This window comes from Trichoderma virens (assembly GCF_000170995.1).
Source record: "Trichoderma virens Gv29-8 chromosome Unknown TRIVIscaffold_4, whole genome shotgun sequence".
Taxonomy (NCBI): domain Eukaryota; kingdom Fungi; phylum Ascomycota; class Sordariomycetes; order Hypocreales; family Hypocreaceae; genus Trichoderma; species Trichoderma virens.
Window position 1 is genome coordinate 1183905 of NW_014013745.1, and position 24332 is coordinate 1208236.

The 24332-nt window shown below is 51.9% G+C and overlaps 8 protein-coding genes across 8 annotated transcripts; 4 read left to right on the forward strand and 4 right to left on the reverse strand.

Annotated features, from left to right (window-relative positions):
- Positions 1–1258: 1258 nt before the first annotated feature.
- On the reverse strand, positions 1259–1970 carry TRIVIDRAFT_199191 (uncharacterized protein; the record flags this gene model as incomplete). The annotated part of the gene is made up of 3 exons (XM_014103317.1): positions 1259–1266; positions 1334–1554; positions 1852–1970. The coding sequence occupies 3 exons, from the start codon at positions 1968–1970 to the stop codon at positions 1259–1261; spliced, it is 348 nt and encodes a 115-aa protein (XP_013958792.1).
- A 1222-nt stretch (positions 1971–3192) lies between these two features.
- Positions 3193–4115, reverse strand: TRIVIDRAFT_215626 (uncharacterized protein; the record flags this gene model as incomplete). Its single annotated transcript, XM_014103318.1, has 4 exons — positions 3193–3462; positions 3551–3715; positions 3956–3973; positions 4035–4115. 4 exons carry the CDS (start codon positions 4064–4066, stop codon positions 3399–3401), a joined length of 279 nt encoding a protein of 92 aa, XP_013958793.1.
- A 584-nt stretch (positions 4116–4699) lies between these two features.
- TRIVIDRAFT_189881 (uncharacterized protein) lies at positions 4700–6254 on the forward strand (the record flags this gene model as incomplete). The annotated part of the gene is made up of 5 exons (XM_014103319.1): positions 4700–4754; positions 4815–4958; positions 5055–5385; positions 5460–6025; positions 6097–6254. 5 exons carry the CDS (start codon positions 4700–4702, stop codon positions 6252–6254), a joined length of 1254 nt encoding a protein of 417 aa, XP_013958794.1.
- A 1183-nt stretch (positions 6255–7437) lies between these two features.
- Positions 7438–9155, forward strand: TRIVIDRAFT_31045 (uncharacterized protein; the record flags this gene model as incomplete). The annotated part of the gene is made up of 3 exons (XM_014103320.1): positions 7438–8589; positions 8658–9009; positions 9079–9155. 3 exons carry the CDS (start codon positions 7438–7440, stop codon positions 9153–9155), a joined length of 1581 nt encoding a protein of 526 aa, XP_013958795.1.
- A 562-nt stretch (positions 9156–9717) lies between these two features.
- TRIVIDRAFT_119706 (uncharacterized protein) lies at positions 9718–10785 on the reverse strand (the record flags this gene model as incomplete). The annotated part of the gene is made up of 2 exons (XM_014103321.1): positions 9718–10296; positions 10546–10785. Coding segments are annotated over 2 exons (819 nt in total), but the record flags the coding sequence as incomplete, so codon positions are not given.
- Positions 10786–12277: 1492 nt separating this feature from the next.
- TRIVIDRAFT_84598 (uncharacterized protein) lies at positions 12278–14382 on the forward strand (the record flags this gene model as incomplete). Its single annotated transcript, XM_014103322.1, has 3 exons — positions 12278–12424; positions 12563–14129; positions 14208–14382. 3 exons carry the CDS (start codon positions 12366–12368, stop codon positions 14223–14225), a joined length of 1644 nt encoding a protein of 547 aa, XP_013958797.1.
- A 1064-nt stretch (positions 14383–15446) lies between these two features.
- Positions 15447–16067, forward strand: TRIVIDRAFT_31264 (uncharacterized protein; the record flags this gene model as incomplete). The annotated part of the gene is made up of 1 exon (XM_014103323.1): positions 15447–16067. The coding sequence occupies one exon, from the start codon at positions 15447–15449 to the stop codon at positions 16065–16067; it is 621 nt and encodes a 206-aa protein (XP_013958798.1).
- A 1070-nt stretch (positions 16068–17137) lies between these two features.
- Positions 17138–20416, reverse strand: TRIVIDRAFT_30681 (uncharacterized protein; the record flags this gene model as incomplete). The annotated part of the gene is made up of 2 exons (XM_014103324.1): positions 17138–18371; positions 18447–20416. Coding segments are annotated over 2 exons (3204 nt in total), but the record flags the coding sequence as incomplete, so codon positions are not given.
- Positions 20417–24332: the final 3916 nt, after the last annotated feature.

Here is a 24332-nt window from a genome sequence, read left to right on the forward strand (position 1 = left end):
AGGCCTGTTAGGGGTCTGGGCGGGGCCAATCAGCGAGTCACAGCGCTGGAGGAGCCACGCCTGTCATTGAGCCGTTGTTGGATGCTGGAGGTGGCGGCAGATGCCCACAGGAGGGGGGATGGGGAATGTCTCTCGGCGTGAGCGTGAGTGAGCGTGAGTGAGCGTCAGAGAGAGAGATAGAGAGAGAGAGACGTGCGTGAATCGACGGTAGGTAGGTACTTTGACGATTCCTTTCCTGACAAGAGCGAGGACGAGTTCGAGTCGAGCTGAGCAAATGAGTGAGTGGGTGAGTGAGTGAGTGGGTTTTTGGCTGCTGCTTCGCTGCTGTGCTCTTTCAAGTGCAGGGAGACAGAATCTTTAGGGTGTCTTGGAGTGACTTTGAGGTGCATCAAGCTGCAACATGAACTTTTTTTCCCGGGCCTTAGCACAGACGTTACCTCACGTCCAGCACATGTACCCATGTACTTTGCACGGGAGCCAGAGTTGCGCTGGGGACAGCGTTCAGGTACTAGCAGGTAGCAGGTACTGTACTCACCTGCTTTAGTACCCGTACTGGAACCGTGTGCGTGCTCCGTGCTACCATGCAAGTAAGAGAGGCTCTGCCTTGTGACGGACGTCACACCTCGTATCAGCTATCAATCAGCACCGAGCTGATACGACGTTGAATACTGGAGAATGCGTTGGGAGGCTGGAGTGGAAGCCAATAGGGATTACGAAACAAACAGAACGGGTGGTTTGAAGCTGTCGTTGGGGAGAGGAGGAAAGTAATAATGGTGCCTGGCAAGGACAAGAGATGGAAGCGTGAGTTCAAGATTGTTTGGAGGCTACCTTAGTAGGTACAGGTACAGGCACTGAGGACTCTAGAATTAGAGTACGGGAGTGCATTAACATTAGGTACTTAGGCGAGACGCTTAGCAGCCCGCAAGGGAACCGAGAGAGAGAAAAAAAAGGTCATGCAAGAAAGAGGGAAAACGGCTGTGCGTACTAGAGGTATTATGGGGTCAATAGATTAGTAGGTACAAGTACGTTCAGACGAGGAGCCAAAAGGTGCAAAGTGCAGATTACGATTATAGTGCTCCGTATATCCGCCATCAGCACGCGCGCATTCCTTTGCTCCTTGCAGCTGCGGCAGTGCCTCGTGGGCGGATACTGGCAATACCAGACAGGCCCTTCAATACTCGTATGTTGGGAATAGTAATGATAATAATAACATCAAGACAGGCCCTGGTTTATACAGGTACTAAGGTGGGCCTAGGTACTAAGAGCCTAGAAGACATCAAGGTATAGGACGGTTGGACGGGCAGGCAATCTGAAGAAACCACCAGGTACCTACAAGGTTCAACCGGACTGGGTACCTCCCAGGTGGGTTTCGGCGGATGATGCCTTGCACCAAAGGGCTCGTCGGCCTCACGTGCCGAGGCGGGCGTGCATTTTCGCGGTGATGAAACATGAAATTTGCCATTGGCCCAGAGACTGGCTCCAGACTCGGCCACAAGGGGTAGCATTCTGGTAGGTAGGCTGACCAAAGCCTCTGGCGTGCATGTACGAAGCAATCTAAGTACAGTACAGGTATACGAATAAATGGTACAAATCAATACAAATCCCGCCCAGCCATGAGCCAGATTGCCAGGGACCTTCCCAAGTCCCAAGCGTCCATTAGTACCGTATGGGAAGTCATCCGGGTTGGCCTGTATGGATGCATGCGACTTGTTACGGCACTAGGCGAAAAACACCTGCTACTCCGGATGTCGTAAAGTTACATGGCGGAATGCGTCTCTGATGGGAGCCATGGCCAGGGTGGTGCTACCAAGGTAGTACTAAGGTGTTAAGTACTACTATGGGTAGTAGTACCTAGATACGGTAGGGCGCGTGGGAGCAAGGCATGTGTAACGGTAACCAAAGATGCATCCCATCTGGACACAGCAGAAAGGGAGAAGAGCGAGAGAGAAAGAGAGCGCCATGGGGTTCATTTCTATGCCTAATAATACTAGGTAGATCGACAGACAAGGGTGTTTCTCTCTCTCGAGAATTGGGTTCGATCCCAAGGGGAAAATCCCATCCAAAGGGCTACCTAAGCGGGGTGCTTGGAGGGGATATGTCGGGGACTACGGTTGGAACGTTTTTTTGTCTCTCGTTTTTCAAGTTCCCTGTAATCTAAGTTTTATTTTTCTATCCAGTTATTACACTTTGGTCGAAAATGAGAGAGTTGTCTGTAGCCGGAGGTACCTTGGTAGTTCTAAGTGCATTTATACCGCGGCTTGGAAGGGGCACGTTAGCACCTGGGCTGGCATATTTGCAGGTCTTATTGGTTTCATTGCAGCACTCGATCCTATTGGAGAATGAAAAAGGATGGAAAGTTTTAAGAAAATAAATACAATAAAAGGTTCAAAAGAGAGGGACTTTATGTGCGTGCCCCAGTCTGTGCATGCAAGGAACCACAGCTGCATTCGTCACTTGACGGGCCACTCCCTCGACTCTCTGCCGGGGCGTAATATGGCCACAGTTAATTACCAGAGGCAGCAAATAAACCCATGGTTGTGGCCATCTGGTAATCATTTGATGCAATGTGATACACTTGCATTGGACCAAAGCGCCATCTATGCCGAAAACCCCACTCAACCCTGTCGCTATCGGGTCGTCATTGATCCCATGAGCCGCGAATGGATACGAAGCACTGCGCCATGCCAGAGTTGCTAGCACCTGGACAACTTGAGTTAGCATGCTTGCATTGTTCTCACTTTATCTGGCACGCCTTTGCTGGTGAAAATCTTGGGTTTGGAGAGCTCACGTGCCATTCGATGATGGGCACCGCTGAGGAGGAGCATCTATTTCGTTTACAGTCGTCGCCAAAAAGTTTTGATGGCAGAGTGTGACTCCCACTTGGAAAGTACCGCATACGAACCCTTGTGACCTGTGCCTGGCGGATCAAGTCGTTATCGGGATGGAGATACTGGTTAAGGAGGAGAAGAGAAAAGAAAAAGAGCGACAGCCTGGAACCTGTTCGGTGAATGCTGCTGTTGATGGCTGTAATCGGCGTCTTTGGAACGACATGGGCGGATACATCGTGTACTGCTGCGGCTGCGTCTGCCCAAGACGCCTTTGTTTGCGACAATTCAAATTCAGCATCGGCTCGTGCTGGACCGTATAATCATCCAGTCGACAAATTTCCCTTCACAAGGCGCTAGGATCCATGGCATCAAATCATTTCTTAGTTCGGGTGTCCGAGATAATGCAATTTCCTTTTTTTGTTCATTGCCTATCGACCGGTGTCTATGACCAAAGATCGAGCGTCGACGTTCATTTTTCGTCAACGTAGTGTATGCACGCAAACAATGTCCCCCATACACCAGACCGAAAAGCAAAGCCGGATCCCTTCAACCGTTTTACCAAGAAACACCTTAAACCTCAGCAATCTCCCTCAATCGTCGCAGAGTTGATCGCATGGCAGCGGCGGCAGGTGTGCTGTTGAGAATTGCAAAGTCAGTATTTACTTCCGGGGAACGGCGTGCTCGTGGTATATCCAGCTTCTTGTGGTTGGTGGGCAACATACGCAACAGTGTAGGCACCGCCAGCAATGGTTCGGCTGCAGGCGCGGCAGTTCCAGATACCGACAGACTTTCTTCGGACGGTGGTCTTTCCGCAGAAGGTGCAGGTGTACTTGGCGTGCTGGGTGATTTCCATCTTCTTCACCTGCTTTCGCAGGGAGGCACCGTAACTATAACCAGTTGCGTTAGTTGCCAGCTCATCCTGAATTTGCCATCCGCTTGTGATAGGTTTCGAGTATCGAGTATCATGTCTCGTGAGACTGCGATAGCCACAGCCAGTAGATCTGACAGCTCTTCCTCAAGGGATTGGAACGAAGGCCGCGCAAAGACAATTGATAACTCGTTTCGTCGGGCTCGGGGTCGATATTTCGGGTTGAGGATGGAGTTTGATATGCTTGTTTGAGACTCACCGGGTACCATATTTACCGCTGAAAACAAGTTAGCAGACATTCGTTTGTTTAGTTTGTTCCATCCAAAGGGTATACGTACGTCACGCCGACCTTCTTGGTGCGCTTGGTCATCTTGACGGATTTGTGTAGGGATGGGGATGTTTGGATGCTTGACTTCGGTTGGAGGCTGCTCTCACGAAAATGTGTTGGAAAGCTGGAGTTGTGATTTTCCTTAGGGCACGCACGTGAGCGACGGGCCAAGCGAAGCCCCACCACAGTTTTTCATTTTGAATCGCTATCGATAAGAAATTATTTCCAATCACGTGATTTTGCACTCCGTCTAACCTCTTATCCCCATAATTCCCCATCTTTTTCATCGTGTTCGCTCCGTGTGTCTGGATTGGATGATGTGATTTATTGTGGGCCCCAGCTATGAGCGAATGGTTTCATCAACAGGTGACCACCTCCTGCAGGCGGTTGCTTCGGTTGGATTGAAACCATAGCAGTTTTGCCTTTTTCTTTGGAGTCAACGTACTTCGTACCTATCTAAGTATAGCTTCATTATGGCGTAGACAGAGTTGTATGAAACTAGTACCTATAACAGAAAGCATTGGAATCGAATACTAGCCTATTAGCTTATATCCTTCCTCCCAATTAGTATCCTGAAACCGCATGAACGTGGCCAACAGGTCAAGAGAGCCTTGCATTCTCCTCATTCTCTCCATCATCTCTCTAGACCTACAGCATCCCTTTCCCCCCTCAACAATGCCATTCAAGGAGCACAATCGCCAGTATGACCTGGTCGTCTTTGGAGCTACCGGTATGTGATGTTCAAGCCGGGACGCAATTTCATGCACACCAATGTTTATGCGCAATGTAGGATATACCGGTCGCTTGGCAGCTGAGTACATCACTGCGAATTTCCCAGTCAATTTGAAATGGGCCATTGCAGGTCGATCCGAGTCAAAGCTCCAAGGACTCGTCGAAGATTGCAAGAAGCTGCACTCGGACAGAAACCCTCCAGGTTCGTCTATAGCCATTTCTATCAGTCGATTCTGTTATAAAAGGTTTCTATAGAACAGGAATATTAACAGAGGAATAGCAATTGAAACGGCGCAAGTGGATAGCTATGACGAAATCAGTGCGTTGGCGAAGAAGACATTTGTCCTCATTACAACTGTCGGCCCGTATAGTGCTCATGGAGAGTATGCTGTAAAGGCATGCGCTGAGGCTGGTACGCATTACTTTGATGTAACTGGTGAGACGCCATGGGTCTATAAAATGATTAAGCAGTATGAAAAGACTGCGACAGAGAGCGGCGCTATTCTAATTCCCCAGATGGCATTGGAGGCTGCGCCAGCAGATCTCTTAACCTGGTCTTTGGCTCAAACATTGCGAAAGCAAATGGGTGCCAGGACAAAAGACGTCGTCATTTCGATTCACAACATGCGGTTAGTCGAATTCTTCCCTCTTCCCTTTTATATCGTCATTGGAGATGGGCGCATACTAAAGGCCTAGCACCCAGATCGACTCCTTCTGGAGGCACTCTTTCAACCTTTACCACTGTATTCGATCACTTCACCTTGAGTGAGCTGGTAGAGTCTGAAAAACCATTTGCGCTTTCCCCTATACCTCATCCAGAGGAGCCAAAAAGGCCCAGCGTTTCCATCTGGCAAAAGATTTTTGGCGTCCACTATGTACCGAACCTTGGAACGGTCACCACGTCTTTTACAATTGGATCTGATCTAGGAGTAATCGGACGCTCTTGGGGGCTTTTATCAGAAATCCCTAGCCGAAAAGACGAGTTCTACGGGCCAAAGTTCCACTGGAATGAATGCTACAGGCCTCGCAATTGGCTGCATGGAGTCATTATCCACTGGGTACTCGTTCTCGGAGTGTTGCTTGTTGCTATCGGACCTCCCATCAGAGCTCTATTCCGAAAGCTTGTTCCGGCACCAGGCACGGGTCCCTCTAGGGATGAAATGGATAAAGAAGAGGCCGAGTGGCGTGGCATTGCGAATCCCGATACAGAGTCGCCTACTGACAAGCAAGCCTTTGTTCGAGCTTGGTATAATGGCAGCATGTACCAGAGTAAGTGGAAAATACCGTCCCCAATAGATGGTCCATCTTGAGCACTGCTTCTGACTATTGGACATTTACAGTGACGGCAATGTTTTGCTGCGAGGGTGCTCGAACGGTATTAGAGGACGATCTCCAGCTAGATGGAGGGTTCTATACCCCATGTTGTCTTGGACAGGGGATCATTGACCGAGCTCGCGTGGGCGGGTTCAGGATGGAGACGAGAATCCAGCAGAAGTGAATGATGATGGGACAGGCGGCTATGTGCTTTGAAAGACTGGCTGAGGAAATGACAAATTTGGGCGGCTATACGAGTGGAAATGTTTCTCAGTTGATAGCTTGAAGTTTGAGGACATTGAAGAAATCCCACTGATTTATGACAGTCGCATGCTTTGATCTGCTCAATAGATCTCATTTATAGAAGGAGGCCAGTGGATAAAACTACAGGTACCTATGCACCGGTTTCGAGACGATTTGTATAATCTGTCAATATTTTATGTGCTTGAAGACTGCACATGTGCCAATGTTGCATTGGGCACATAGAGCTCATAGTAACATGTCAGTTGTAAGAAGCAATGCGTCAACTTTGTGGAGAACATGTCAGTGGAGATTGTTAGCGGAAGTGCCTGGATGATTTCTGGGAGTTCAAGCGCGTGTAGACGCTGTGGCTAGTTGAAGACTACAATTTTAGAGTTCAGTGTAATAAAACAAGGTTTGTCGAGAGGACAGGATACAATAACGTTGGGCATTGCTGCTAGAATTATACAACCTCAGACTGGCATTTTGCAACATTGGAAAGCTTCTTGTCGCCGTGTATTACCTGTCCTGTCAAGGTACTTGTAAGGTACTCGTAGAAGTGAGTACATGTTTTTTTTTTTTTTTCGCATGCAGCCATAGCCCGGCCAGGTATCCATCTGCTCATGTTCTCCTGCACGAAGCTCCAGTGGGGCAGGCAATGCGCCGTGCAGTGCTCTAATTTGATTCTTGTCAGTAACTCTCAGGCATGTGCCTGCGGCAGAGCCCACTGGCACAGCGCATTAAAGTGCCCGTCTGAAGTACCTTCTGGCTACTCCGTACAACCTGGGATCAACTAAGGTGCCGGGGTGGGCCTAGACCGCTTTTCGCCGAATCTGGCCAGGGAAAATTGGACTTGCTCCGTCATCGAGCAGCAATTGCTGGCTGGCAACCTCCAGTATTCTGCTCGCACAAACTTCTTCATCACATCTATCCCTTGCTCACCTATTCAATCGCTCTCAATGCCGCCGTCCTTCTTGATACCTAGGCGGAAGTAACCCTCAATTAGCACCTTGTCATATTTCCTACCCTCCTTGCTGATAGAGAGCCTTCTTCCGGCGGGACCAGTCTAAGCCGCTGCAGCCCTTACTTTACTCCCAGCTCCCAGCTCCAGGCCTCTGGCATTCGAAATGGAATCCCCCGACACCGCAAACAGGAGCGCTGGCGAGACGACGCCACTGCTGCCCGCGTCCGATGCCTCTCGACCAAAGCCGGTACGAACAGTCACCTTCAGCGCCAACCCCGTCAGCCGCACCATCGAGCCCGACCCTCCTCGTCTACCAAGGAGCTATGCCTCCCATAATGTGAATCATCAGGCCAGCAGCAGCGGCATCGTCGGCCCGCCAATGCTGGCAGCCTTGAATAGCAAACTTCGCAGGCGAAATAGCCAGGGGTTCGTCCCCGTGATTGCGCCGGCACAGTCGCTACCCAAGATTGGTCCACAGAGAAGCACCAAGAAGATGGAAAAGCTCAAGCTGCTCCCGAACCCAGACTTTGGCGACGAGGGCGAAGACGAGGAAAGCGGAAGGGATGTCTATTCCCAGTATACCCGAATCAAGGACCCGACGGCGCGAAGAGATGCTGCGCGGCTCGGAAAGGCGGATCGAGATCGACTGCCGCGCGTCACCGCGTACTGTACCGCAAATCGTTATGAGATGGAAGGGCTGATGAGATTCCTCAAAGGACGAGGCAAAACTCGTGGCGCGAATCCAAAGCTCATTGACGAGTGTATCTACACACCCTACATGTACGGCAAAAGCCAGCGAAATCATGACGTTGTCGAGCAAAATCATGAAAGGCGCCATTCTACAGGTGGCGAACTGGTAGACGGCGAGACCGAACGAGAGCAATTCAGATCTCTGCGTCGTGATAAGCAAGACTCTGGCTACGGGGAGGGACTGATGATTGACCAAGGCCGAGAGGAGGCAGGCGACCTCCCCAGTGAAGAGCTTCTAGGCCCCGCTATGCCCGAGCACATGCCCATAAAAGACACGGTGCCAGATTTCGATATTCAGGTGCACATGCCAGAGGTGTTTTTGTTCGACTACGGCGTGGTGGTAATATGGGGCATGACGGAAGCACAAGAGGCCAAGATGTTGAAAGACATTGCCAAGTTCGAATTGGAGAAGCTAGCCCCTGATGATGTTGAGACGGAGCACTTCAACTTTTATTATACTCGGGAATACCAAGCGCGGATCTACAACGACTTTATCACTCTGAGAGACAAGAATAATTACATGACCAAGCTTGCCATCTCACATGCTTTAGCACAGAGTGTCAAGGTGAGAAATCCGCTGAGGAAGAGGGGAGAGGTGAAAGGGCATGCGCATTTGGCTAACGGGATCAACAGACATCGCTCTTTGAGGAACTCATTGCTTCCACCATCGACACCTGCAAGGACATTCCTACTCAGATTGCCTTGACGGGTAAAGTGGCTCTAAACCGGAAACAAATCAACATGCAAATCGGAGAGCTCTTTATCTTGAGGATCAATATCCATCTCAACGGCTCCGTGCTGGATACTCCCGAACTCTTCTGGGTAGAGCCCCAATTGGAACCCCTCTATCAAGCTGTCAGGAGCTACCTAGAGATGGATCAACGAGTCGGCCTAGTGACGGAGCGGTTAGATGTTATTGCTGACTTGCTGGCTGTTCTCAAGGATCAGCTAACTCATGGCCACGGCGAAATGCTTGAATGGATTGGTATGTTTTGAACCCTTTTAGCTCCCTTGCTGTTTGTCCCCAAAATGGATGCTGACTGGCTTGGTTTAGTTATCATCTTGATTGCTATGGAAATCTTGGTGGCTGCGATAAACATTGTTGTTGATTTGTATGCCGGGGAAGTGTGATCGGACTAGTTTAGAGACACTTTTTTCCTTTTCTTTCCTTTTCTTGGAAACCAACGGGCTTTGAATTTGCGTGTAGGAGAAATGGAGTTTTTGCCTTGGGGCATTTGAATTTATCGCGTAGCGAATAGGGTCACGGAGGTGGGCGGCGTCAATGGCTGGGAAGAAGCGAATCTTGGTATATTTCTACAGTGGAAAACAATGCATAACAGGGCAATGCCATTGAAAGTACGACCCCCCTTTTCACCTCGATGTAGGCTGTACACCGTCGTCTTAGCATACATGGAAATGTCCATTCCGTAGCATTTCAGAAGCACTGGCTGGCTACTTTAATGTACATGCATCCAATGTTCCATATTACAGATGCACCCGGGCAAGTACAGTATCGTTTAGAGAAGAGAAGAACAAAAAGAAAATATTGCCAAGCAGAAAAAAAAACATAACCGTCTCTGTCCTGTACCAACCAAGATGGAAGAAAATAACGCCTTCCGCACCATTGTCTGCCGTCTCCCGTCCCATAGCCGCGTAGCCGCCCTTTTATTTAGTCGTCGCCGTCCTTATCCATCTGGGTCTCCTGGTCCTCAGTGTCATAGTTGCTCATCTCGACATCGTCGTCGTGAGCCTCTGGCTTTTCAGCCTCGGGCTCGGCCTTGACGCTGCTCTTCTTGGGAGACTCGTTTTCGGCATCAGCCTCAGCGGCGGCCTTGTCGTCTTCCTCTTGGGATTTACTCAATTGGTCCGCCTTGGCCTGGTATTCTTCCCTTTCCGTTTCCGGTAGCTCCTCCCAGTCACGCTTGAGCTCCTCATCAATATTCACATCGGCATCATCCTTGTCATCCTTGTCATCCTTATCATCCTTATCATCCTTGTCCTTGGCTTCCAGAGCCGGCCGAGCCTCCTCACAGTAGAGTTCAAAGGCGGTCTTGGGCTCTTTGGAGGACTTGGCTACGCCGTTGGCGCGAGAACGTTTGGCCTGGCTATTGGACTCGGACGCCGGGGATGTTGGCTCCTTTGCAGAGCTTTGTTTTGCATCGGCGTCAGCTGGAGCGTTGGACTTCCGGTGACCTTTCTTAATGCGTAGAGGCTTATCCTTGGGCTTTCGGGGGTTAGCATTCGATTCAGTGGGGATATCGAAGGAGGTTGCCTATTTCGTTGCACTCAAATATCAACACTGAAAAAAGGTGTTTTGGTGGGGAGGAAAGGGAGCAGCAGCAGCAGCAGCAACGCGCGATCTTGACAAAGGAGACGAAAAAGAGCAGGAGGGAGGGAGAGAGGGAGAAACCCGACCATGTCGGATGGCGCAACGTAAACAACGATAAAAGGAATCAAAAAAAAAAAAAAAAAAAAGAAAGAAAAAAGAAAGAAGAAAAAGAAGTACTAGGAAGAAGCATACCGTAGGAGGCGGACTGGGGCTGCCCTCGGAGTCTTCGACATTCGTGCTGGTGCGCTTGGCCAGCTGCTCAAGCAGAAAGGCCCTTTCTATCCTCAGCTTCTCAACCTGGCGCTTTATGCGGGCGAGCCGGAGCCTGGCGGCGTCGTTGGCATCCTCGACCTCGTTTGTGCGGTTCTTCAGCTGGACACATTTACGTCGGTAGGCTTCCTCGACAGACGGAGGCAACGTTGAGGGCACGCTGGCTGGCTCAATGTTAGCCTCGGCAACCAATTTTCTCTTGGCAGGCATTGTTGGCGACGGTCAAGCAGGCGAGAGCCGAAAGTCGGGCAGTCGGTTGTTTGTCGCGAAAGATGCGAAGGATACAAGGCGACGCAGCGAGGCGCGATCTGATGGGATGGAGATGGAGATGGAGACGGCGACTTTTGCTCGAAGCGACGGATGCTCTCGGAGTCGCACGTTGACGCGGCACGGCAATGATGCGGACGAGACGGGAGATTGGAGCGATTGGAGGTTGTTGAAGGGAGGAAAACAAAAAAGTTTAGGACTCACAAGGCTGGGGCGCCATGATGATAGGTTGCGGTACGTATTGGAGAGATGCGCCGAGTCAATGGCAATGGGCGCGCCAATGTACATGTACCTTTGGCTTGGTCAAGGCAAACACCTACGGAATGTAGGCAGTACGAGCGTGCAAGCAACTTAGCAACGAGACCTTGGGAAGACGCTCCACAAGGCGCGGGTTAACGCGTGCGATAGCGATACGGAGGAGCAGTTGGAACTTTGTAAGTGAGGGAGGGAGGTGAGAAAAACGAGGGAGCAGAGAAGAGAGTGTACAGTAGAGCGGAGAAAAGAAAAAGAAAAGAAAAGCAACGACAACGCGAACGGGCCGTGACAAAGTGCAGCAGACTATATTTTCATCTAATTGGTGTCTATGGGGGGGAGATGCAGAAAAGAAGAGGTGTAGGATGATGAGATCTTGGGTGAGACTGGAGGTATACCTAGTAGGTATAGTAGTCTGTTGGAGAAGGGGCCGCGTTTGGGCAGTGCTGCGAGGCTGCGAATTTCAGCGCTGCGGCCACTAATAACTGGGAAGTACCTGCTTGTATGTACCATCTATGCCTGTATGCATCGCTACAGCAATGCCCAATTAGAGGCAGACTCATCATTAATAGACCACGATGAATTATTACTGCTGTTATGGCCGACAGCAATAACTCGGATATCATCAGGCCATACCAACTACCTAGGTAAGGCAGTGGATAGGTGCTCTTGATTATCAATGATGGCTTCAAGGCTTCCATTCCTTACCAATGTATCCTTGTAGATCACACGTAGTTACCTATAGTAGTAGGGTGCTGTATGCATCGATTGCCTCCTCCAAAAGACAACTCCTCATCTCAATCCTCTTCATACTCTCCCACTCAAATAAATTCAATCACGCATTTTATCTGTCATCAAGCATTGACAGGTACTCGTACTAATACTTACTTACTCATATGCTCCATTCCTCTCCCAACTCCATAATACAAAACCCCCTATTTTTTTCCCTTAGTCTTGCACGTTCTCGGTCCCCATAGAATCGCATGGAGGGGCAGCTGCTAGGAAGCGGAATAACACCCTTTCCTAAGCAGCCATGATTGGCTAAGCACCACAAAAGTGCCCCAGGCTGCCAGCAACCACACCCCCAAGATTTTCCCAAGGAGCTCCAGAGGGACCATTGTCGACTCCCCAAACTCGAGTGTCTGGGCGGGAGAAACGAAGCTGCTGGCAAATCTCCTTTTTCTCCTTTTCCGTCGTCCGATTCGATCCTCGCATTGCCCGTCATGTCGCTCAACATCCCCAACGCGCCCAACGCGGGCCTTTTCAAGAAGGGCTACAACAAGTAAGTTTGCCAACCCCGCCATGCCCATGCCATGCCATGCCATGCCATCAACGCCCACGAGCCAGAGCAAGCACAGCAGAGCAAGCACAGCAGAACAGAGCAGATCAGTGGCTGACAAGACAACTTGCACGTCTGTAGCTACGACTCAGAAGATGGAGCCGTGCTGCGGAATATCGACGCCTGCCGCACCATCACGTCCACCGTCCTGACGTCCCTGGGCCCCTACGGCCGCAACAAGGTCGTCATCAACCACCTGCAGAAGATGATCCTCACCTCCGACGCCGCCACGATCCTCCGCGAGCTCGATGTCGTCCATCCCGCTGCCAAGCTGCTTGTCATGGCCTCTCAACAGCAGGAGGCTGAGATGGGTGACGCCACAAACATGGTGATTGTCCTGGCCGGAGAGCTGCTGCGAAAGGCTGAGGACCTGCTGCGCATGGGCCTCAAGACGTCCGACATTGTCATCGGCTACGAAAAGGCACAGAAGATTGCTCTCGAGACTCTGGAGGAGCTCTCAGTGGACAAGGTGGAGAACATCCAAGACCAGGCTGAGCTGAGCAAGGCCCTGCGAACCGTCATCGCCAGCAAGCAGAACGGAAACGAGGAGTTCCTGTCAAACTTGGTGGCTGAGGCTGTCTTGGCCGTCCTGCCCAAGAACCCCGCCAACTTCAACGTCGACAACATCCGAGTCGTCAAGATCATGGGTGGCAGCTTGGACCAGAGCAGGGTCGTCAAGGGCATGGTCTTCCCCAAGGAGCCCGATGGGTCGGTCAAGAAGGCCAGCCGCGCCAAGGTTGGTGTCTTCACGTGCCCCATCGACACAAGCCAGACAGAGACCAAGGGAACCGTGCTGTTACACAACGCAAAGGAGATGATGGACTTCACCAAGGGCGAGGAGGCACAGCTGGAAAAGGCAATCAAGGAGCTTTACGACTCAGGCCTGCGCGTGGTCGTGTGTGGCGACCGAGTGGGCGACCTGGCCACCCATTACCTCAACCGCTACGGCATTCTCTACATCCGAATCCTCAGCAAGTTCGAGCTGCGACGAATCTGCCGTGTCGTCGGCGCCACCCCACTGGCTCGACTGGGTGCCCCCATGCCCGACGAGATGGGCAGCATTGACGTTGTCGAGACGATTGAGATTGGCGGTGATCGGGTTACCGTCTTCAGACAAGAAGACGAAGTCACACGCACCGCTACACTGGTCCTGCGTGGCGCCACCCAGAACCACCTTGACGATATTGAGCGTGCCGTTGACGACGGCGTCAACGTTGTCAAGGCCATCACCAAGGACCCCAGACTGGTCCCCGGAGCCGGTGCTGCGGAGATTTCACTGAGCGCAAAGATTCAGGCGCAGGGTGAGAAGACACCTGGCCTCAGCCAATATGCCATCAAGAAGTACGGTGAGGCCTTTGAGGTCATTCCCCGCACCCTGGCCGAGAGCTGCGGTCTAGATGCTACCGAGGTTCTCAGCACGCTGTATGCCGCCCACCACAAGAGCGAGAGCGGCGATGCCGGTGTCGACGTTGAGAACGAGGAGGGCAATGGTGTTTTGAACGCAACCAAGGAGGGCATTGTCGACCTGCTGGCATCCAAGAGCTGGGCCATCAAGCTGGCCACAGAGGCCGCCCGTACTGTCCTGTCAGTCGACCAAATCATCGTGGCGAGACAGGCTGGTGGGCCGAAGCCTCCTGGCCCCAACCCTGTAAGTTTTTGATCCTTATCCTATGAACATTTTTACAGTAAGACACTTATATGACTGTTGCTAACTCTTCTTTGACAGAACTGGGATGAGGACTAAACAGGCTCAGGTTGGGTAAGAAAAGGTTGAGGGGGGGAGTTGAGGAGGGCATGTAAAAGCATAGATACCCCGGACCATTTTGAGGCAGGCTATGTAATATGATGAGGACAAGAAAAAAAAATGATAGAATTTAATCTGATCTCTGTGCATTTTGCTGAATCAGGGGAAACCTAGACAAACAGGGTGGCATTCTTGTTGTGTAGCGGTGGCTGTTTTGCTCATCGAAAGACGTCAGAGTGTATAAGTTGTAAGTCGGATTCGAGACTCGAGACTCGTCTTGCGGACTGTGCATCCCAGCTGTCGAAGTGGGACTAGCAGGGCCAAAGTCCTCAACCAAGGACTAGCAAAATGAAGCCCGAGGTACTTGATCCCAAGTCCGCACGGCTCCCATGAATGAAGCACGGAGTCGTAATTCCATGTAGCCTGTAATGCCGAGCCATACGCGGATATACAACGGCTCCATGGATGGTCGGAATTACGCATCTGACTTGTCCAGCCAAACCACCCAATCAGACACGACAACGCCGAGGCGATGAAGAGTAATAGGACTTTTATCTCCCGTTCTTCTTTTGCTAATTTACTTTTCTTATTCTTCATATTCCCATCCCGCGCGCTTGTGAGAAACCGTTGTAATAGTTGCGGGTTTTTCAGAGCTGGCGAATCAGGAGGCTCGCCGCCCGGATCCTTTCTGGACTTGGAGCCTCTTCGTCATTAGTTGTTATCACATGTAACACATGGTGCTCTAATTATGAGTTGAAGATGCGGCTGATTAGTATGTAGGATTTAGTATGGATAGTGCCTTTGGAAGAGGAAGTGCTTAAAGATTTTTGAGCGAAACGCTGTGATCCGCAGTCAAGCGAGAAGAGAAAACGTGGCTGGGATAGCACTGTTTTTTGTTCTTACGGAGTTGATTGTGGACTTGGACGTCGGAAATATGGGCTGAGTATGGTCAACATGGGATCTCAGGCGAGACGAGGCTTGGATCGTGAATTGTCGTGTTTCGTATCTCTAGGTCGTGATAAGAATACTTCGGAGTTTGTGAGTCTCTCCGTGGTGTTCATTGTATACTAATACTGGCATCTGTCTTCATATATATATATATACTGGTGTATATATATCACAGCCTCATCTTCATCAACACAATCCAGTCCAACTCAACTCCCCAACTCACTCTCACACTCTCACACAAACACCACATCCACATCCGCATCCTCCTCCAAAATGGCCTCCAAAATAGCCATCATCATCACCAGCACCCGCAACCCCCGTGTCGGCCCTCACGTCGCCGACCTCGTCCACAACATCCTCAAGCCCACCGCCGCCTCCTCCTCGGCAACCCTCTCCGTCGTCGACCTCGCCACCTTCAAGCTCCCCATCTTCGACGAGCCCGTCGTCCCCGCAAACGTCCCCGCCCGCGGCTCCTTCATCCACGAGCACTCCAAGCGCTGGTCCGCCGAAATCGCCTCCCACGACGCCTACGTCCTGCTCGTCCCAGAGTACAACTACGGCGTCGCAGGCAGCACGAAGAACGCAATCGACTACCTCAAGAACGAGTGGGACGGCAAGCCCGCCGCCATCGTCAGCTACGGCATCAGCGGCGCAAAGATCGCCTCCGAGCAGGTCAAGACGTCGCTCGAGGGCGTCGGCCTCAGGGTCTCTGCTACTAGGCCCCAGCTTGCCTTCCCCGGCGGCGTGGGGCCCGAAGCTTTCCTTGCTGTTGGCGAGGGAAAGCTGGGTGATGCTTCGAAGAAAGAGTGGGAGGAGAACCACGGCGAGGAGATTGTCCAGTCCTTCAAGGAGATTCTCGAGGCGCTCGCCAACCCTGTTGAGAAGAAGAACTAACGGCTTCAAATGATCAAGCCTTCTTGTCTTCTTTGGAATCAATTGATTAGCCTTCACCTTCATCATGTCTTCTTTCACTGGCAACGAAAGTGGCCAAGAATAGGGGTAGAATAGTCATCACATACCTTTTGTGATATTTCTTCAATTTTCCAATTGTCTCCCTTAACTAGAAGTTGACCTGCTATCAGCATTGTCAATTAGAGATATGTGAAAACGAGCAGTTGAATCGAGTGCCTAACGAAAACGGGCTTATCGGACATGTATTCAGCATAAAGCACAAAACTATCTAGCATTTGAATAGAATCGGGCCTCAAACCATTCCAGTGTTTCCTCGTCATACCATGCAAATAGAAATATATGTTTGTTACACATAAGCGTCTTTGTTTAATGCACAACCTGCTCCCTGCCAAGTATTCCCGAAGAAGACCTGAGATCCTCTTCAATTATTCCAACCCAATCCATTCCAAATAGAAAAAGGAGACGCAAGGAAACACTCAAAGTCTAAAAATGAAATGCATCAAATGACAGTAACAAGCATTGCGCAGGTTGTTTTCCCGCTTCGAAAGATATCATTGAGATTGGAAACTTGTAGATAGGGCCATCATCTTGCATCGCAAAATTAAGATAGAAAAAACGTGACCAAAAAAAAAAGACCAGAAACAAGCTAGGAAACAAGCTAGGAAACAAACACGAGAGAGTCGTTTCTCACTACTAGAAAGAGTAGAGAGACCGTGTGTGTGCGTGCCTTGAGGGGGTATACTTTTGTGCGGGAAAAGGTTGCAGCGTCATAGATCTCTAATGCGTGGTGGTTCTCACCAGCAAGTCGGTAAATAAGATATCTTGTGCAAAGAAATGTCATGAATACGTCGAGACGTTCCAAGGGAATCCGAATACTCTTCCAAAAAAAAAAAAAAAATATCCATGAGATCGTTGAAGAAATCGCAAAGAAAACAAAACAGGCAAGCAAAAGCAAAAGCAAAAAGCAAAAAGCCAGCCCCCCAAACGCCATGGCCATGCTATAAACGAAACGTACGAGATTGTCATTCGCTCATGACCAGGAGACAGTTGAATCATGCCTCTTCTGTGATTCCGCCCTCGCCGCCACCTTCTTCCCTCCACTCTCGGCTGCGTTCCGCAAGGCGCTTGATGCCACCAATCCGGGTCGACCACAAGCTTTCGATGGGGCTGCGCGATGTAAAAGCACGTTGCGAGCTTATAACGCCGATTGCTTGGAGAACCGCCTTACGACTGTCGCGGCCGAACACGGCGGGATGATTGATCCATTCCAGACTGCTCTCGAGTTCAGCATCGAGAGCAGCAACCGTCGTGGCGTCGATGCCGACGCCGAGTGTCAGTCCATCCGTGGACCGCGATCGACCTAGTGGAGGAGGAGGACCAAGGGCAGTGCCAGGCAGGCCATTCCCGGAGGAGGACGTTGCCGACGTGGGCGACGGGCTGCGCTTCCGGTCTGGCGTTCCAGATGCTGGGGACCCTTCGTTGCCTGGGTGCGGTGTCGAGGGTAGCGATTTGCTGGGAGGCACAGGAGGCAGACCACCCTTGCCGAGGCCCTTGAGGATGGAGCGCGTTTCGTTCAACAGCGTATGAGCGCGGTCATGCTGGCCACGGCTTACAAGAGTCAGGGCACGCGTGAGCATGTCCGAGGTGAGCAGCTCCATTCGCCTCTGGACCACGCTTGGGTGTGGAGGAATGGGCGGCGTGTTCTGCCATTTGTTCTTCTGACTAAGGTTTGCCGGCAGCATGGTAATGGCTAGAAGAGATGGCCGAGGCATCTGAGCAGTGGTGCCATCTCTCAAGATGTCGCCCCAGGTGAGATCAGCCTGGATAAGTGGCACTTCTTCCACCGAAAGGGTCCTTTCGGTATCGGTATCAATCGAACCTCCAAGAGCCTCCAGCCCAGAGACGATATTGTCCCATGGGTCCGGAGCAAGCGTCTCCTGAGAAGTGGTATCGGGGAGGATGACGAGCTGCACCAGCACATCTCGCTTATCTCCAAACCGCAAGTCACCGAGTGATGCCTCGGCGTCCCGCCCCGTTGCCCGCTTGGTGATTTGCAGAGCGCCGCTGATTTTGTGGAACTTGGCAGGAGACCCTTCTGGAAGCTTGAGCTTGAGCTTGACATTCTGGTGAGACAGGGTCTGCATGCTGCCCAAGCACCCAGCCAAACACTCCCGCAGCATCATCCAGTCCTTAACATATGTGTAAGATGCCTTGGTCCTCGTAGAGAGTTCAATCATTGTGTCAGGCTTGTGGGTCATTCCCAGCCCAAAGGAGTGAATAGTGATCCTATACGGTGGGTTCTTTGTTAGGATATCCTGTTCTAGAACTGTGTGAATTTGAGAGATGAGTATTTCAACTTACTTTGCAGCTTCTGCCCTAGAGACGACAAAGTCCACGGAATCAGCGTCGGAAGTTGACACATCGCTGATGAGCAGAATGGTGGCAATGGGATTGTTGTGCTTTCGCTGCATCAGCAGGTCCATAGCAACGTTGGCACCTTCGACCACATCAGCGCGATGGCTCTTCTGTCCAACGGGCTTGATTGAGCCCAGGACATTGGACCAACCAGGCCAAGCCTTGGTGGTCATGCCAACAATTGGCACGCCACCACCACCGGAACCAAAAGTGACAAGGCCCATGCGGTCTCTCTCGCCGAGCGTGCTGACCATGAATTTCAGCGCGTCACGGACGAGGTTGATTTTAACACCCTGCATTGACGAAGAAATGGGGACAACCACAACAACGTCGATCGGGACGTGAACAGCGTTGGGAAGGCGAATGGACTTGCTTTGCACGTTGGTATACTCGGTCGGCGCAGTCGTACCAGACTTGTGGCCCCAAGAAGAGGCGATAGAGGACACACGTTGCTGGCCAGCCCTATTCCATTCCCCGTCCTCATCCGTCTCGGAGAACTCGCCGCGGTCGAGATCGGGGCTTCGAAGAGAAGGAGGAAATTCGACTGCGTTTAGGTCCAGCAGAGCTTGGTTCCACAGCTTGAGTTGATTGCGATTGTCGAATCTGAGATGGAATTGTGGCAGTTCGAGTACAGAGAGGTTGAGTGTTAGGACATTCTCGTCAATGGCTCCCGTCTCCGTCACGTCATTGAGATGCTTCTTTATCAAGATGGATCCCTTGAGTGTGCAACGGGTAGCTGGCTTTCGTTGAGCACCAGACTCGTCCCAATGCGGCGGGAGCTTCTTCTCTTTGACACAAATGAGCATCTCGGAGAAGAGATAGCACTCGAGCTCCTGCCAAGAGACTTTATCTTTGCCCACCCGTAATGTACCGCACAGTCTCAGCTGCCCAAACCTGTTGAACTCTAGCCCATGCCAGTTATCGACGCGGCTTCGTAGATTTTCCGTTAATTCCTCCAAAACCTCGGGGGACTCGTAAGGATGGAAGCGCGGGGCGTTGGGCGTCGGCGTCGGAGCAGGCGATACAGCGCGAGGGGCCGTCTCGGGAACGCCCGGGTTAACAGCCAATTGCGACTGCACCGGCGAGCCAATATCCTCGGGGTCTGGTCTCCATTTGTTGTCGGGAACTTCGACGGTAACGAGGCACGTGAGCGTCTGCTGCTGGCGAGATCTGCTGACGGTGGGAAACTCTGAGCGAACGGTAACAATCGGAGGCGGAATAGGGTTTCTCGTAGCGGCGCGAGGGCTGCTGGGTGTCGTCTCCATTGTCTGGACGTCGTATTCGTGGCGCCATTGAGAGCCGCTCTGTGCGGTCTCGGGATAGCCGTTGGACGAGGCCATGCCAGTACTGTCATTGCGAGCATGTGCATGCCTCGCGGAACCATAGCGATCTGAACTGTTGTCCCTAACATCGCGTTGGCTCGTCCTGCCAACACTCGGAGTATGCGTCAACTGTTGACGCCTTTGGGTATCTACACTGGGCGCTCCCTGGCTCTCCCAGGTGGGCGCAGGAGTGACGGTACCAGCCCTTGACTCGGTGCCGGCAGTACGCACCATGTTGCTGATTTTGTCTACCTCTGAATTAGCGGCATGCTTCTGCGTTTCCGTGCGTCTAGATGACGAACTGATGTCCAGGACATTGCCGCCTCGGCTGGAGTCGAGATGTAGCGGGGCATCACAGGTTGGGCAGTATTGTGCCTCCATCTCGCGGATGAACTCGTAGAAGCAGGCTTCATGAGAGACGTGCGAGCAAGAGAACTGCAGGATGCGCTCGCCTCGCAGCGTGTGTTCCAATGGTTCCTCGCAGACAGCACATTCGCTGCCGACGAACGTCCTATCCCGCCGCATGCGGCCTCGATCCGCGCTGCTCGACATAACGTTGTTGTCGATACCCCCTACTCTTCTAGATGTGGAGGTACTTGTAGTGCTTGCAGACCGTCCTCGCTGGAGAGAAACGGTGCTGCGTGAGGCTGGATTGCTAGGAGAATGGCCTGAAGGGAGTCAAGGGTTAGCGACTCTGCTGAAGAGGATTGAAAGTGAGAAGTAGTCATTGTCAGGTGGAGGAAAGAGGAGATGGAGGAGGAGGGGGGGGTGTTAGGGGAACGAGTCGCGACGCATAGTATTTGGGGGGGCGTATATAAGGCTGGCGCGGAAGATGAGATGCATACCCTCAAGATGGAACGGAGCATCCGTTGCACTACTTTCAGGCCTAAACCTAGGGCCAGCCGACCTTGCTGACCGTGGACTGGGAATGATGCCAAGGTCACCGAGAGCACTTGATATATCCTGCTTCTTCCGGCGGCCGTCGACGTGATGCTGACTCTTGTGCCGTCGACTGAACATGGAGAACCACAGGTGGTGGGTCACCAACTAGAACTAGAAATCGATAATTGATGTCTTGGAGCTGAGCGTGGCTCTCTTTGCGTGTTTCAGCAAGTGCCTCTTAATCTTAATCGGAGCGTGTGCAATGTCGCAAGTTACTTGGACATTTGACTAGTGGCTTTTGGCGTGGGTTGTTTCAAGGCGGCGCGTTGAGAGTTGCCAAGCAAGGGAAGAGAAGAGATGGGATCTGAGGGAGCGACAAACAAAGGACTGGGAAAGCAGGCGGGGAAAAGAGAGGCGTATTGTATGCAGGTCCAGAGGGTGCAACAATCGGGTGCAGGTACGACGCAGGATGAGGTAACGAAAAGAAAAAGAGAGGCGCTCCGTCAAGTAAAGTAATGGATGGTTGGTTGGGTGTGAGGTAGGCAAGGTAGGATCGGAAAAGAAAAAGTGCACGCAGATTCGCTGCTAGCTCCTGGTTCGACAATGGCTCTTACTAGCGGGCCAGAGGGAGGGAGAGCGGGGACGTCGTGCGCATGATGGTGAAAGGACGCTGAGCCCAGATCGGGACGCAGGCAGGCGATATGCTACTAGACTGTACAAGTAGCTAGCACGGGTGAATTGCGCCAGCTAGAACAGACCAGGAGATGCTGGAAAACGCCGCTCAACGGGCTAAAGGATTGGACGAGCGGGCGGGAGAAAAGAGACGAAAGGAAAGGAATGAAGAGGCCAGTTTGGGGGCCGGAGAGAAGTGTGTGGCGAGGGGGCAAGGCAAAAGGAAAAAGGGAAAAAGGAAGAAAAAAAAAATTGAAAAAGTGAAAAGAGAGGCAGCCCCATGCTTAGAGCAGGCGAGATTGACGCGATGAGGCCTGTTCCAAATGGTCTGGTACCTCCCAGCTACATGACCGTGTACCTGGAGGTACCGAGAAAAGGGGGGGTTGACAATTTGTCTTTTTCCCCTCTTAGCCTGGAGCCCGTCATGCTATTTTTCCCTTTGTTTATGCCCAGCAACAACCCCGGACTGAGGCCTGTTCCTGCGTTACAGCTGGCTGGGTCGGTTGGTGATCACAATGGCCTCCAGCTCCAGCTAAGCAGGCATTACACATGCACGGAATATTACCTTTTTGTCTGTCGATGCAGGTGCAGGTATTGAGGGTACAGGCACTCTGTACGAATATACAGGTACTACCTGGCAGTACTTGTGGGTACTTGACAGTCCCCCGGTACCATGGCTCGTAGAATTGCTCAATGCTCAATACTAAGGTACTACTCGTACAAGCTGCATGCTTCAATCCAATTTGGACCAGCACGTCCTAGTGCCGCATCCCAGGCCGCTGGTTCTCCCACTGGGTAATTGCTGGGAGGAGCTTACTGCAGTAGCGGTTCCATGATAACATGGCGAGGTAAGTACCTGCATGTAGGCGCCGGGTACCTCCATTGGTACCTGACCTGAGTCTGTTGGCCCTTGCTCCCGCATGGTGAGCTCATCCTCACTTGGCACCAACAAACCCCGAGACAGCTTTTGCAATCGGACATTGGCGCGCACACAAGGACTCGTTTCGCTACGTTTCTTTTGGCCTCCAGGTCTTTTTTTTTTTTAAGCCTGCAGCATCCTCTTGGTAGTATTGGAGAAACTCGGGTGCTGCAGATCCCGGGCCAACACGGTCCGAGCGAGATTAAACGTACATGCACCTCCACACGAAAACCCACGAAGAGATGCTGTCGGTGCCATTAGAGGTCAAGACAAAGCCAGAGTGGAATAGCTATGCGCAAGAACGGGCACGAGCACAGACTGACAGAGGCACAGACACACCCACGGGCTCCAAATCGCAGTGGCTGCCGATTGGAAATCTCCAGCGCATTGGCACGATGCTCTGCTGCTGCTGCTGCCGGCGGAAGCACATGTCCACGAGCAGAGATGGATGGCCTGATTGCCCTGTCTTGCATGACGGAGGCTGCAGAGAATGGAAAGGAATGGCATCCCAGACAAGACGCATGGCCCTGCCGTTCGCCTTGGCCGGGTTCTGCTCCGCTGCTAGGACCCCTGCCAGAGCATTCAATGCGAGCCCCTGTTGTCGTGTCCCAAACCGGCCAAGGTCTGCGTGGTGGTGGAGAGACCGCCGTTTGTGCCAATTCCAAGAAGCAGAATGCAGTGGGCACTTCATCAGGGCCTGCCCGACTTGGCGCTATCTATGCTCTGCTGGGTCTTTTCCGTCATCAACGCTAATTCATGCACGTCTGGCGAAGATTTGGCTTCCTGTGGCTTCATGCTAGTGCCAGTAGGAGGACACTGAAGAAGTGGCGTGCACCGCCAACCAGCACCTTGGTTCCAGCTGTTGCTAATCATTTTTCCTTCTAGACGCGAGACGAGAATGCAGTACTAGCGGGTGGGCACGGAAGAAGACGAGTACTATGTATGCCTAACCAAAAGCTCGTCTCCCGTTAGTATCAACGGATTGATAGCTTAATCTGCAATACTCACCGTAGTTACTAGGAGTACCGTACTCGTAGCTGCAGAGGAGGACGTGCGTTGAAGAGAGTGCCATCGAGCTGGAGCTGGAAGTGTGCTGTATCCACTGGTCGTCCAAAGTCCAAAAGCACAAGATATCAAAGCACCAAAGGGCCATGACCATGAGCCCCAGAAAGAAAGAGAGCCAGCGCAAAATAGGCTACCGAGGCATGTCCCTACTGGCACTCGTCCTTTGTCAAAGCACCGGTTTACCAGAATAGAGCAAAGCTCCATGATGGAGGCGTCCGTCAACCAAACCAATGGCATCAGATTAGGTGCCCTCCAACCTGTGCTCGTGCTTGGCCAGCATCTAGGATCAAAGGGCGCTGCTAACCAAATTGATACGTTTATTCGCCAGGAGAGTGGTAGGGACTTGGGTTGGAATTGTTTGGTGCACGTCACGGGACTGCCTCGTGCCCGTTCAGGTTGCATCGTCGCTTCTGCTTCTCCTCTCCTCCGCTTTCCATGCCTTTCCTCCACTGCCGCGATCACAAACCTGTGTGCCGAGGCGGCCATTGCAGAGAAAAATATCGCAGGCCTACTCCACGATGAGCCCGCCCAAGCCTTACGGAATGCCTTCCGGCATGGCTTCAAACTCGCGTCTCAAACCGCTATATTAGCCTCGCGTGGCGGCCGGTGGGTAATGCCAGCATCGGCGGCCTATGGGAGGACGAGGGCCCAAGCAGGCAATTTATTGGGACATGCATGTTTTCTGCATTCACCAAGGTTGCAAGGCACCAAGGATTGCGGAGCACCACCCACTGAGGCGGCCCGCGGTGCAAAGCTTCCAACAGGCTCGGGGCCGACAGCTGGTTATGACATGGATGGCAACGCCCGAACTTGTCCTGACGGCCTCTAGCTACCTAGGACGATTCTTTGCTCCGGAGCGGTGGTGGCGACTTGCGAAGACGTACAGATATTTAGCGTACGAATAGCCTATCAACGTTGAGTACTGTACTGTACGAGTAAGTAAGCATCAACTTGTACTGACACGTTGGAGCA